Genomic DNA, 14,729 nt, shown 5'->3' with positions numbered 1-14,729 from the left:
AAAAAAAAGAAAAAGGTCTATTTGCTTGGGTTTCATGTCAGTTGGCTGTTAATTGTATTATCAACCATCTACCTATATGCTGTATTTCCATTGGTATTGAATGTGAATTACTTCTTGTGGCTATTTTTCTTTTGGATAATGTTTGGTGGGTGCATTATGATGCTTTGTGTTAGTATTGAAATATGAATAATATAGACTAAGTTATATGATGGTTATGGGCTGATTTGGTCTTGCTGGCGTTTCCTTTTGGCTCAATGCAAACTCTTAGAAATAGAAAAACATTCACAAAATGATTTCCACCTGGCTTCTGTTACATACAGGATAAGAAATCCCATTCACTGTTTTAGCTCATGTGTTTAATGTGACAGCTTGTTTTACTATTACTTGCAGTTTAACAGCTGAGCTCTTATTCTTTGGTTTTCCTTGCTGGACTCATAAAGCTCATATCTACATACAGTGCTGATTGTCATCTGCTGCTTATTTTTCCCCTTCTGTATTCACATAATAGATTCAAAATCCACATGAATGTCTGAAAGGGAGAAATGCTGCAAAATGGAAAGATCTGTACTGCGTAGCCCGAAATACCCGTATATTCTCCTAAAATGTCTCATAGCACTGTCTTCTGCTCAGGATTAACCAGACATCTCCACACATGATATGATACTGATGACAATGATTCAATAAATTAATTATATTGCCAATCATTATTGAGCAATGATCACAAGACAGAGAACTCCGCTTTGTTCATATATAACCGCTAAGAACATAAGTATGCTGTCAAAGAGACAACATGCCCCTTTTTAAATCTGGGTTTATTTTAATTTTAATTTAGCTACTTGGGAGACCTTCACAACAAGGTGAGAACCACATCCTTTATCAACTCCTATATTAACACATTTCATCCACTGTGAATATAAACGTAATAAATGTATTGTTGTAGCTTGATCATGTTCATGTAGCTGAGTGTAATGTTCTAGGAACTAGGGCACACTTCGATACAGACAGGAAGCATGGAGATTAATGAAGAAAAAGTGGCTGCCATAAACACACAGAGCGACTATGAAGCACTAGCAGGGTACTGAAAGGGACTCATTCAGAGGGGGAGACCCCAATTAACAGTGTGTGTGTGTGTGTGTGTGTCCTTGTGAATGCTGGTATGTTGAGGGGTGGGGTCTTGTTGCTGACAGTCTCTTTGAAGGTCTTGTGTAGGTGCATTCTTGTACTATAGTGTGATGAAAGGGTGTGTGTTCATGGTGTAGATGGAGTGTTTTCTTCAGCTATATTCATTCAGAAAAATCTAAAAACAGTTTTCTATCAATGGAAGTCATCCGTCATTGTTCCCTCTGAATAGTTTGAACTATGGCCCAGACCTGAACTTTGGACAGGTACTAACAGAGACTGTTTGGAAACAGTTCCTCAAAATCTCTTTTAACTGTCACCTACAGCTAACACAATACCCTCAGTGTCAATCCACCTCCCAACAGGGAAACTTATTAAGTCCTATCAGGGGCTGGATCTTCAGAAGGATGTAGTCCATGAGGGTGGTTCCTTTTGAGAACCTGCAGCCAGGACTCAACCTCCCAAAATTTGACAGTCTAAAACTAATGGTGCATTCAGGTGCTCCTCAGACTTTAGAGAACCCAGCCTGTGAACTGGGAAACAACTGTATTGTGATTAACCTAAGATCCTGACCTGTGGGGGCTGTCCACACATCATATCCCAGGTCCCGTAGTGTCCCTTGGCTTGTCTGTGAAGCCTCAAAGCGTCAGTGAAGGCTGGTGTCTGAACAGTGCTGTCCTCTGGAAGACCTGTTAGGGACAGGAAAGAGAAGGTGCTCGGTAAAGACGTAAAACAAGATGCAATTGGCTAAAATGATCTCAGTAGCAAGATGGCGGAATGCTTTTATTTTTGTATTTCTTTGTAGTGACATAAGGTAACACTTTGAAATGGATGTTTACTTGGTATGAGACGAACAAACGTGGGGACATTTCATTGGCTTGCAGATTACCAACACTAACAACTGTTTCCATAACATCTGAGTCAATTCTGTGAGACGGTCTAAAAGTATAATTTTGGCCAGCGGTACATTCAGTTGCTGGACAACACACGCAGCTGTGTCATCCCTCAAAACAGGAAGATGTTGGCTTGTTGGAGGACAGATTTCATGTGGTTGCTATGGTTACTGCCCCTCCCAGACAACAGGACAATAGAAGCACTCGGCAACATGCGTGTGTTTTTAGGAAGTTGGTTCTTGTCATGTGGTTGGATGAAAATACATCACTAGCTGAAGAGCTGCCTCTCAAGGCCGCAGCAAGGGGGACACTGAGTGCTGAAAGTCATTCATCCTTCACAAAAGAGTATAAACAGGTGTATGGAATAAAACATCCCTATAATTAGCAGTTTGTCCTTCAGAGCAGTCGCTCCTTTGAATACAAGTGACTAATGCATTTTTTTATGGCAACAAGACTCAGTCCCTCTGATGCACAAATGTGTAATTAAAGCATAGGTTTGCTGTTTTTCAACCCAGCCCTTATTGAAATGTTGTTTACCATCATGTGCAATGGTCAATGATATAGGCTACAGTAGCACAACTTTGGGCTGTTCTGGACATTACAGCATCCACTCTTGCTGTCTTGTGAGGCTGGTTCCTCTCGAGGTGCCAACAAATGAGAGACAAAAATGCAGAAGTTTCCTGAACTGCATAATGGATAAATCGTGGTTTACCCAGAATGTTGGTGTGATAATGTGTTTGTTGTATATGTATGTTGTGTTATGCACATGCATCAATGTGCATGTATGTGTCTTAACAAGTCGGTTTGCTGTAAGTCTGGTTGACAAAGACAGGAAGTGACCAAGGAGTGAGGAGGGGGAGAGGTAGAGCCAGACAGGAAGCCATGTCTGCTCCCGGTTCACTAACTCTTTGCTGACAGGCCGAGGGTCGGTGTGTTAGCTTGCTTTGGCACAAGTTTTCATGAGAATTCACTGGACACTGAGGTTAGAGGCACAGTGGGGAAATAACAGCACAGACAGCTGCCATGTTGGCAAGTGACCATCCATCATTTGGAGGTCAAATGCAGTGAAAAGTGTCTGAGCTTCGCAGCAGCAGGGTGGCCTATGGTTTACTATCTTTGTTTAAGACAGATACCCACTTTTCATGTCAACAACAACCACATGGCCTTAATAATGTTCTTAACCAACTAACAGTCAACCAACCAGTTTTCCCATGAAAATAATTTATTTGGATTGTTTCACATGGCTGAATCTTCATGGAAGGTATTTTACTTTCTCTGCCAAAACTAGGATGCTGGCCAAATCTGAAATTATACTGTGGAAATTACATTGTGTTGCATAAATTGCATTCACAGACATTACTATGTGACATTACAAGATAATAACTTGTTTGTGCTTCAGCTTAGAACAACACACCCTCAAAAAGAACTGCAACTTTTATAATGACCACAAATGCACACACTGTGAGGCACGCCTCCTGAGGAGGACGTGGGAGAGTTAAAATGGTGGAGGTGATGGTATTTGAGTCAAAAAATCGTTCTCTCTCTCTGAGTGATACATTTGTCAAATCTTACAACACAGACATGATACTTTTAGATTTAAGTTTCTCTTACACTTTCCGAGGAAATCGGAAACCTTTAAAAGGATGTTCCTTATAACTACCACCATCAACTTTTCTTCAGTATTAAAGTAATCCAGTGGAAGAAGTCTGTACATCCATGGGTACATGCAAACAGGTAGTGTTAATATCTAATTTGGCATACTAAAAGCTCCCCAATTATGGGAACTGTAGTAACTTAATAATTATCCCACAAATATAAGTAAGACAGAATAGGGTTGACAACATCAGTAATATATTTTCATGTTGAACCATCAATATGGTTCTAGCTGCAGTTAAACATCAGTATCCTATTGTTGTGTGAGTTATGAGAAAGGATGCAGCAAAGACTGTGTCATTGCCAAGTATTATTTAGAGCCCCTAAAATAAATAGTAATAGTAAATAGTGGGGCTACAACATTCTTGGTGGTTATCAGATTTATTGTATGATGACGTAGAATACATTCTTGAACAATGTGCTAATTTCTCTATTTCTAAAACTTAAATAGTAGTGGGAAGTGTTTCTAAGAATAAATAAGTCATTTGGGTTAGTGTTACATGTAACACTTTTAGGGAACTGTCTATGGCCAGATTATCAGTGTGAAAAACCTGCAAGTGAAATCTTCTACATTCTCAACTTGTTGCCCACAAGAGAAATTTCCTATCGGTTGTAATATTTTTTGACAATCTGCCAGGACTGCAAACCACTACACATTTCTCCATGTGTCTGAAGTAAGTTAGATCAAGGGACAGATTACGGTTTCCCTGCAATGTGTGTGTGTGTGCTGTGTATAAATAGAACATGTGGCAGCACTTACCACGGTCTCTTTATGTGAGGCATTTCCCTCCCTGCCTTGCTTGCCACACTCTGGTTGGTGGGGTTTTAACAGCAGCTGTGGATGAGTTCCCAGGACTTCACATCCACAAATGTTAATATATTTGATATTTTAAAACCTATTAAGCATTTGGATGTCAAATATGGTCTGATTAGACTTCAGGCCACCTGCCTTCACATTGTAGAAGGTTTTAAACACTTCTTCCAAACCCTCACACTGCTGCAGCTCCCATCGACACGCATGAGCAGGATTTCCCCATATGGTGAAGCCCTATGGAACCAGCCAAACCCACAGTACAATAAACACTCACTGAAACATACCATCAGCCGCAGACATGACAAACACATGAGTGAATAAGATCCCTGCCTCCAGCAGCAGTGAATGAGAGGAAGCTGGATATTCTGTAGTGGTGTATTTTGTATATTAGTATTTGTATATTATTATTTTTTATCATATAGCATGCTGGGAAGCACACTGCTCTGCTACCTTTGATGTGCCCATTGCAGGTCTGTTCTTGCTGAGTGGAATTAGTCTGAGGTCTGATCAGAGCAGAGGGCTGGTGACTGGTTTTAAAGGCTGTGGGGGTGGAGAGCTGGCTGTGATTGATGGTTCTCTAGTGGCCCAGTGGCAGCTCAGAGCAGTCTTGACTACTAATGTGAGCTTGGCTGCTGGACTGCTGCCTGCTGTTCAAAGAGAACCTATCATAAGGGCTTTATTTGTATTATCAATTACAGGAGGTGTAGGATTTAGTGGCATTTAGCAGTGAAGCTGCAGATTGCAACTAACCGACCACCACTCGCATCTGTGTTTGATGACCTGGGAATGACAACGAGGTGTGATGCATGTAGGAGGAACTACAGTGGCTGTGAGGCCCTAACTAGAGCCAGTATTTGGTTTGTCCATTCTGGGCTACTGTAGAAACATGACGATTTAAAATGGCGAAAAAGGCGACCCGCAGCGTCTGACGATACAACGATTCTTATATTCAGGTGATCATACACTAATGAAAACATTCCTATAAATGTATTTATTTGTTTAAAAAACACACTGGACTAGACTGTTTTATTAAAAGAAATTACATTTTCCGTTTTGAGAACCCAAAATGTCTCTTATTGCTTGCTTTCCTTCACCAGTACCAAAAGATATGAAATTATCAATTATATTATATGAAAAGCAGAGAATCGTCACATTTTAGAAGCTGAAACTAGAAAATGACTTCTGCTGTTAACTGACTCTAAAAAATGTTGTCATATCCTGTTGATCAGCTGGTTGAATAATAAACGGATTGCATCAGGATTAGACATCATCGTGTTTACTTGTCAAGTTTATTATGAATCCAACCTTAATCGTGATTCTATTATATCACTGGAGACTTTCTGAGTTGCCTGCAGCTTTATGGAAAATTTCAGTTTGGGCCTATTGGGCCCAATTTAAGTCATTATAACATTTGACTCACTCGGTTGATTATAGAGCAAAAGGGACACGTTGGCTCCACTGTAGTCTACAGAGCTTTACGCAGGTCAAGCATCCAAAGCAGTCTGATTTAAATTTCTATCATTCTACCTAAACTACTTATTTTGAAGCGTAAACAAAGGTTAACCTGTCATAGTTACCATGCTTGCGGTTTCAAAATACAACAGATGAGGACTAAGGATATGGACATGGCTTTTTTGTCTTTTATGGCTCAACTCTGTGGTGCAAACATTCAGACTGACACGTCAACCAATCAGATGGGCTCCACCTTTGAGTTGTGCAGAATAGTGTGATGAGGTTACCTGTTAACTGAGCTGATTAACAGGGTGCTTTGCAAGTCATCCTGTTAAAGCGATGCAAAGCAGCAGCTGATCATTTTATTGCCGAGCTATTGAGGATAAAACAACAAGAGCTGTTAGTGGATTCAAATAGGTCGCCAGTGTGTCAGCGAACATTTAACTTGTGGTTTCACTTATCAAAGCCAGCTGAACGGTGTCAGTGTTCAGCTGAGAGACTGCTTTGCATGAAGCTTCTGTGCTGCTAGCAGTTCATTCTTCATGGTTACTGCAGCATTTTCTGTACTATGAATGACTGACACCATGTACTCCTCAGATGCCTTCTACTGTACATCCAGATAGAATTGCTAGTAATTATTAAATATTTAAAAAAAATGTTGATTCCAGCATGTAAAAATATGCCCCGTCAGAAACAGGGGGGATGTACAGCAAGTGTAAATGTGTATGTATGTGTGCGTATGAGTGGAGTGAAATAAACTACAGGCAGGGGTCAGGCTGTAAAACCATTTATCACCCCCCAGAAAAGTATTTTACCGGTTCTGGTATTCCTCAAAACACCGACATGACAGAGGTGAGACTGGGCGTGTCAACGCAGGCCAGAAACATGAATGCCAATCCACACTGACACCAGCCATGGCGACAGTGAAACAGCAACACGCTCTGTTCCTCACAACATATTCCGTGAGCCCTGCCTCACAGCTGGAATGTGTGGCAGGGACTGTGGCGTTTACTGAGCATGCCCGAACAGGTAGTGTTGGGAAGTAAAGGGGGAGCTAGACTGGATACAGACAGAGGCTGATTTTGTTTTACAGTCAAAAAATGTTGCACTAAAGTTGGTGTTTGCCCATTGGTTGGTTTTAACCAAAACCTTCCTAAACTAAAGAAATGAAGCCCCTGCTTTTTGGGGCTTGCAGTGGATGTTTTCAAACCAAGCTGCTAGCATTGTCTGAATTCAGTCAACACAGTTGGTTGGCACAATAGGTGGCTAAGTGGAAAACAAGGTTGGATCAGGTTGAGCAACTTTATCAGCCTGGTGATGAGCTTAAAGCCAGTCTGTTGTGTCATTTCTTGTTTCATACACAGTATGAAGTTTAGCTATATTGTTCATGATACAGGATTGTTTAGGCTTTAACTTACAGTGGAAACATTTAGACAAACTATAGTGCACGCCTGCTTGCATCTTTCTGGGCAGGCGCTGAGTGATTTGATGCAGCTGACTTAATGATTACAATGACACCTTGTGCATGATGATCACTTAAAGCACGACTACAGATAATTTAGCCACACATTAGCTTTCATATGAGAAAGGCTGTCGAAACCTAAAAGCTTAAACAACCCAAACAGTCTTATAATTATGTGTGCACACACCCACAGGCATGTGAAGCCACAGACTTGTGTATGTGCGTGCTTCAAATTGGGGTCAGGTGAGGTAAAGTCTTTGTGGATCAAATCTTCCACGCAACAGAGAATGTGGACGTTCCTTAGTCAAAATTAAGTTAGTATTTTGTTTTTATTGTTTTATTAGGTTAAATTAAAAATCTGCTTGAATGGACTTGATATGGCTAAAATAATGTAGGCCTATTGACCGCATGTGGTTAATATCTTTCAAGTCAAAATAAAAGTATTATTAAATGTATTAATACGATAAAGAAGGCATGTAAAGATGTTGACCCGTGTTAGAATATTGTCTGTAGCAAATGTAACAATGTGGATTTATTTACAACAATATGTAATTATATGTATCTTAGATTCAAAGATTCCTGTGATAGAAAAACTGGAAAATGATTACAACCTGGATACTTCAGCATCTGTAAATTTTTTGTAGAAAGAATTTCCATATATAGATATGATCATAAGTTCATAATACGTATTAGAGCCTTTATAAATAATCTACACTTGATCTACAAGCTCTGTTAACACCACGAGCCTTTGCAAACAAGCCCGATCACATTCCCTGCAGCAGTTTGTTTATCGTTGAGTCTTCTAGTTTCGTATTTTTATCTCAACTTCCCCAATGTTCCCGCTCATTCTGATTCTCACTGCCTTAAGTCTAAATAAAGCGCTACTGAATGTGAGATCACACTTACAAACACGTGCCTACACGAACATACCCACAAAAATTTAGCTTGACTCTCCTCAAACGAAGGCAGTCGCAGGTTGCAAAATTTTAAAATACCTATCAGTTAAAACTTGGTGTATTATCTGCATGTGGCTAACAAGGTTTGGAAGCAGGCCAATCATTTACACCACTTTAGATTCGTCTGTACAAAGCCAAAGGTGTTGCGGCAAGGCGAGAGACATTCAATGACAATACAACAAAAAACAAAAGATTACATTATGTTTGCACATCCTCTCTGCCCTCTGTGTCTCGACACAATGACACATGAGTTATAGAGAAGATCAAGAGTAGTTCTCCACTCTGATAAAACAAACCATCCTTTAATGCAGTATCCTCCAGAACATACCATAAATGCACAAATAATGTCTTATCATGTTTTATTTCCATTATCATAATGTTTAGATAGACTTTATGTAAATATTTCACAATAAAAGCCCTCTATCAAAATGAAGGGATTATAACTTTAATTAATCATTTGTGGTAAAATGGTGAAAATTTCTGTAAGCTCACAATGCTTGTTTTGTATGACCTACATCTCAAAACCTAAAGTTATTAAAGTTCATTGGTGATACAATAATTTAAAATAAATCAAAGCAGCAAATCCTCACATTTAACAGGCTACAACCAGACAAAAGTTAGCAATTCTGTTATATAAATGGCTTGAATGATTAACTACAATAGATCAACTTTTATCACATCCTGGTTTTAGTACTAGAACAGAATACAGTAACATTAAGTTTCTCTTTACATATAACATAAAATCGTAAATATAAAAGCCTGTCTCAAATATAAGTCTGGTTCTGTCTTCAGCTGAATAGGCTTAGGGTTAGTCTCCTCCTAACTATTTGAGTGATGCAGATTGTCTGTCTCGGCTGTAAAAACTGTAACATTCGTATCCAACGACATCATGCCACACTGTAACCAAGACCAATGAAGGAAACAACAACAAATAAACATCATTCCTGCAGCATCTCACATTCACAGATCAACCAGCTAACTCAGATGGCATGTAAAGGCTTCACACTGTGACACACACTCACACACACCCTTGTCTGAGCCGCAAACAATGGTAGCGAGGCAGAAAGAGGCACTAAATGTGCAGGGTGGAGCATAGAGAGAAAGGCACTGCTGCTGTTCAAATGGCGCACTGTAGGCTCTGGACAGCTGAATTCATTGACTGAACTTATGCTCATCATAGTTTTCAATAAATAATGAATAATAAACAATAATAACTTAATGCTACCAGGGACTTCCCTAGTGCTATTACTGTTTTACTTTTACTTTAGCAGAAGTGAGGTCATTGTGTGCTTGTGTGTATTTTTACCATTGTTACTGTGTCTGACACAGTCCTGCAGCACAGCGTGCCACTTCTTCTGCTCCTTCTCTGTCATCACACAGAAGTAGTGGTGCCGGGCGTACGGGTGCCACAGGATGAGGGGGAACTGGGTTGCACACTTGATAAACGGATTATTGCCCACTTTGGCCTTGATACCTGCAACAAGCCATATGATAGAAAGAGAAAGATTTAGAAAGTGTTTTAAAGACAATAAGAAAGTGAAGTTGAAATGTGTAAAAAGATGTAAAGTATCTGTTGATTTAGGGAAATTAAACAGTGACAGATTTTGCCCATTTTCAGTTTTTACTTTGGATTAATGATTTGCTCTCCATAATGGCAAAAAAAGCTGATTCTGATAAATACATTTGGATGAAAGTGGGACGAAGTGTAAGATAAAATAAAAGAACAAGAAAAGCACACATATATATCAATATATATCAAATTATGGCAAAATCACATAAACAATAATGTAATTGATGTTTAGTGTTCTACTATAACTCAAGAGTTTTTAAAAACAATAGTCAATAATAGATAATAAATTAATAATGAATTAATGCCCAGGCAGAAAGTCAACAAATATAATAACAATAACAATTTGTAGCCATATTTTGTAATGTATTGTCATATTTACAGTATTGGTAACATTCTGTGTCTGTCCTTTTCCTACCTGGCAGGCTGGCATTAATCAGCTCCATGTATTCTTCCATTGAGGTCAGCGCCTTGTACCCGGCGCAGTTGATGGTCATCTTCGGGTGAAGGCCCCGTTCGTGTGCCTATTAGAGACATGGCAAACACGGCAAGCTGTTTTAACAGACATGCCCAAATCATGGAATCAGACAGCTGTTTAGTCGAGTAAGGAGCGCACTCACTGTTTTGCTCTCATAGAGGCTGATGATGTAGCTGTTTGGCACAGATACAAAGCGGTTCCTCCATTTTCGATTCTCCTCCAGATACTGAAACAGACTCCCTGAGAAGATGGAGCGGCCTGCCAAAGGGTCCTGAAAAGTCACAGAGACGGCACTGAAACATGATGCATTGTCATATGTATGACTGTATTCTGTGATACAAAGCATAATAGGTGTGAACATTTTGTTTTATTACCTTTGTATTATTATCTTTCATAAAAATGTGGCTTTAAAAATGCTCTCTGTCAAAGCTCCCTTAACTCTGCAAAAGACCTGAAGCTTAATTGGTGTTTCCAAATGTGCGGGGGTGAAGATATCTGTTTAGTGTTTACACAAGGATACACACCACCCACTCTGTTTTTAGATTTCCTTAGATCAAATAATACTGCAACTGAGACTGCTTAGAGAGGAAGGAAAGAACGAAGGAGACAGAAGGGAGTAGCAGAGCCAAAACATAAAGAGGTGCTTGTGTGAACATAGTTGCTGCTTTTTCCCTCTAAAAAGGGTTTTTTGGGAGTTTTCCTTTAGTCGAATCAAGGGTGTGAGTACTGAGGGTGTTGCTGAAAATTGTCTGTGGGTTCTATGTGCAAGGGTGAGGAAGAGATGATCCTCCACAGCATTATGTGAGGTAGACCACAGGCTAATACTATTAAAAGGTTTTTGCTTTTTAATAAGTTATGTTAGTTGTTATTTACAAGGATGTAGTGAGTTTGAACAGTTATTCATTTGGATCTGATTTACTTATGCACTAAAAAGTTTGGTTTTCTGCTGTAAGGACACACTGATTACCACAGGAATCTTTGCTTACCTTAGAAATGCTTCCAGTAAAATATGGTGAATGAAAAAATAGGTTGAAAATGCAACTGAGGTAAGGAATAACAAGGGGTTAAACTACACTGGTGCACATGGTATAAAATATAAAACACATTTGTAGTCCAATGATTCTGCCGATTTAAAGTAAACACAGATAAATTAGCCAATAAGATAAAGGGGCGTATATTTAAGTGTTTGAGTGTTGGTTCACATATGCAAATTTTGTGATTCTATCATAAGCACACACAAGCAGCTGTCCTCCTCCTCCACATAGCGAAGAAAAGAGATGAACTGCCACAACAGAATTCCAAACAGCGTCTCTGTTCATGTGTGAAATGTGCTCCACTTCCCCTCCAGTGATTAAAACATGAACAAAAGTACATTGAATAACCAAAAAGATGAGGGGAATACAAAAACAGAGGGTTCGCCTGTTAAAAGGTACATGGACCTCAAGAATGAGCTCATTCACACATCATGTATAACATCAAGCCCTTACAAAGCCTACATTGAAGTTTATGTTGTGCACAAATCGTTGACGAAGACGAACAGTAAAATTATCCAAACTGTCCATTATGAACACCTGTCAGAGTCTGATTGTGTGACTGTTGGTGTCTGTGGCCCTGTTGAACTTTGTTGCTTTAGTGAGTACAAAGTTACTGTAATCATTATAGGGGACAGCAAAAGCTATAAAAGTAAGGCTCAAGTGGTGAAAAACTGGAATTATCCTTTAATGTCCAAATTTCATGTGGCATTAAAGACATGACATAATATTATGATGTGTTATATGTTTCAAAAACTACAAAGATTAAAATAAAATCCATTCACTCTTGGAATCCGCATACTGTCTTTGTCTGTCTCTTTTATAACCGACACAATGCACTTGCCTTTCTGTGAAGCAGCTGCGACTGCGTTCCTCCTCCTCCTTCTATCTCGTAGCGGACGCTGTTGAAGAGAGCAACTGCGTACTGCTGCTCATATACATCGCTGAACTCTTTCATCACGTCTCTGGTCCGAGCTGCGAGAGGACACAGACATCCATATTAAAGACAGACTGAAAAATTACAAGTAAAGATATTTAGTGAATACTCATAAGGGAAGTTTGAACGAAAGAGTTAAAGTTCATTTGGTTCAAACAACAACACGTCAGGTAGGGAAAAGATCAAGCACTTCAATTAATTTACAACTAACGGACTTGACAAAGTCTTACAGCAGGACTGATTTCCACCATGCATCTCAGATGAGGATTTTGTCAACTCTTATTCTTTTTTTTTTTAAACATATCAGTACTGCAATTCAAATGTCTTTGTTAAACATTAGCTGGGTGCAGATAGGGAGCTGCAGTTCTTCTGTGAACACACACTGTCTTAAATGCAGTCTCACTACGTCAAAAAAGCCACAACCTTCACCGCCGCTATCTTTATGAAAAGTGTCATATAATCAAATTTAAAGTGGGCCTATTAGACAGAAAACTAACTTGTGTGACGCTTGTGCAGCACTTGAAAAAGAGATGCCTACAATGATCTATCAGCACAGTTTACTTTATATTATGGCTGTCTGGTACAGCTTTGTCATTGGTAAAACTTTTGGGATGGAAGTGCTTTTGCATAGTTAAAATACAACTGCAGTCAAAAGACATTTGAGTGTAATTTCTGCTTGGCATCTTGCCAGATTCAAATGTCATTTTAGATGTACACATATATATTCAAACCCAAGATTGCACCATTCAATCAAATAGTAATATTTTAGATGCCTTACTTATCATTTTATACATATTTCCTGCCAAAATTTAGCCTGAAGTATCTTCAGGTGTTGTGGACTGTTGGTCGGACAAAATTTGAAGAAATCACTTTGGAGTAATTTTCACTATTTTCTGACATTTCATAGACTAAATGATTAATCATAATGAAAATGACTGTTAGCTGTTAGTTGCATCCCTAGTTTGGAGTCTGCCTATAGGTATAAATCAAGTTGAATCAATATTTTCCTGTATTGCATTAATCCTTCCCACAGCTTGACTCAGCACTTAGCACATAGTCCAAGAACCTGCCAGAGGGGACATGAGCTTTTCCCACGTTCCAGTGCTGGAAAAAGAGTCAGTTAGTGAGTCAATCAGTATGTTTGGCTCAGTCAGCAGCAGACAGTGTTGACTATGATCTGTTTATGGAAGGAACAACACAGGAAGGAGGGAGCCGGCCTGCAGTGGGAGAGCAGGAAGGAAAGAGCTGACAGGACAGGATAGACAGGGAGAGAATGTGGAGGAGACAGGGGACAGGGACACACAGACTTATTAAAAACACTGTGTCATACCAGGAGCAGATGGGTGGACAGGTCAGAGGAAATACAAAGAAGACTGTAAAAGAGCTGAAACACAAACTCTCCTCTTTAATCCACAGTTTAGTAGGGCTGGCTATCGAACCTACTTTTTTCATACTGACTTAAAAAAGAGTATTGTAAACTGTCAGGGACTGAAAGTTTAAATTTTTGCCAGTTTGCCAAGTTGTTGTACATATGCTTGTGTGTAGATAAAATGTAACACTTTTGTTCAATGAAAAAAAATAAAAAATGTGACTATCGGTACCGAAATGCTGGTGTCGCATCTGCACTGGTATCAAAATGCCCAACTGTTTATCTCATCATCCATTCTCTTTCACTCATAAAAATAGCGTTATTAGAGTATTAGATAACTTTTGCTAAACCTCAAACAGGTTTTGTTATCAATCAACCACCACCTACCCCAATATTAAGATATCTAAACATACTTGCTTAGGGAAAAAGACTACCTAAATCTTTAGTATTTGGTTTTTTGTCATTTTTTTATTTCAATTTAGTATCTATCCTATGTTATAAGATATTGTGCAAACAAGGTAAAAAAAATATCATCTTTCAGCACTTAACTATGTATTTTTGGCTTCAAATAATTGTTCACCTTTTTTTATTGCAGATATCAGATAACACTCTCTCCAGTGTAAATTTCCACAAGATAAGTGCTGGCTAACGGGGCTTCCGTTCAAAGAGTGGAGAGAGTCGGTACTTTCCACTGGTTGTCCTGCTTTGCCAAAGTCAGCAGACTGGATAACTGTACATGGACAGCCTTTTGGGCACTTGGATATTGGAATTTGGGAACAAAGACCACATCATAAATCACACACTCAACCCTCTGTTTAAGTATGCCGAAAAGGTTCTGTTATATCCCTCCTCCACCTCTTGTTGCTCTCTTGCCATACAATAACCAAAGAGAAGTCATCAGGCACCCCATCAATGAGGCAGTGCGCCCTAGCCTGACTCACAAATACTTAAATCATGCACCCGGTTAGCTCAGTGGGTAGAGATGGCGACCCATGTAC

At 39.3% G+C, this 14,729-nt stretch overlaps 1 protein-coding gene across 1 annotated transcript in view; it reads right to left on the bottom strand.

The window, feature by feature from the left end:
- Window positions 1-14,729, bottom strand: part of niban2a (niban apoptosis regulator 2a) — a 26,977-nt gene that overhangs the window by 8,502 nt on the left and 3,746 nt on the right. The window contains exons 2-6 of the mRNA XM_035667667.1: window positions 12,270-12,400; window positions 10,537-10,665; window positions 10,335-10,440; window positions 9,656-9,823; window positions 1,693-1,808 (exon numbers count right to left, since the gene is read on the bottom strand). Coding sequence (XP_035523560.1) covers window positions 1,693-1,808; window positions 9,656-9,823; window positions 10,335-10,440; window positions 10,537-10,665; window positions 12,270-12,400 — 650 coding nt within the window. The remainder of the gene's footprint in view (window positions 1-1,692; window positions 1,809-9,655; window positions 9,824-10,334; window positions 10,441-10,536; window positions 10,666-12,269; window positions 12,401-14,729) is intronic.

Source organism: Morone saxatilis, unplaced genomic scaffold, assembly GCF_004916995.1.
Source record: "Morone saxatilis isolate NCDOM2014 unplaced genomic scaffold, NCSU_SB_2.0 Contig21, whole genome shotgun sequence".
Lineage (NCBI taxonomy): Eukaryota > Metazoa > Chordata > Actinopteri > Moronidae > Morone > Morone saxatilis.
Note: the sequence above shows the minus strand (reverse complement) of the source record. Positions and strands in the feature narration are given on the sequence as shown.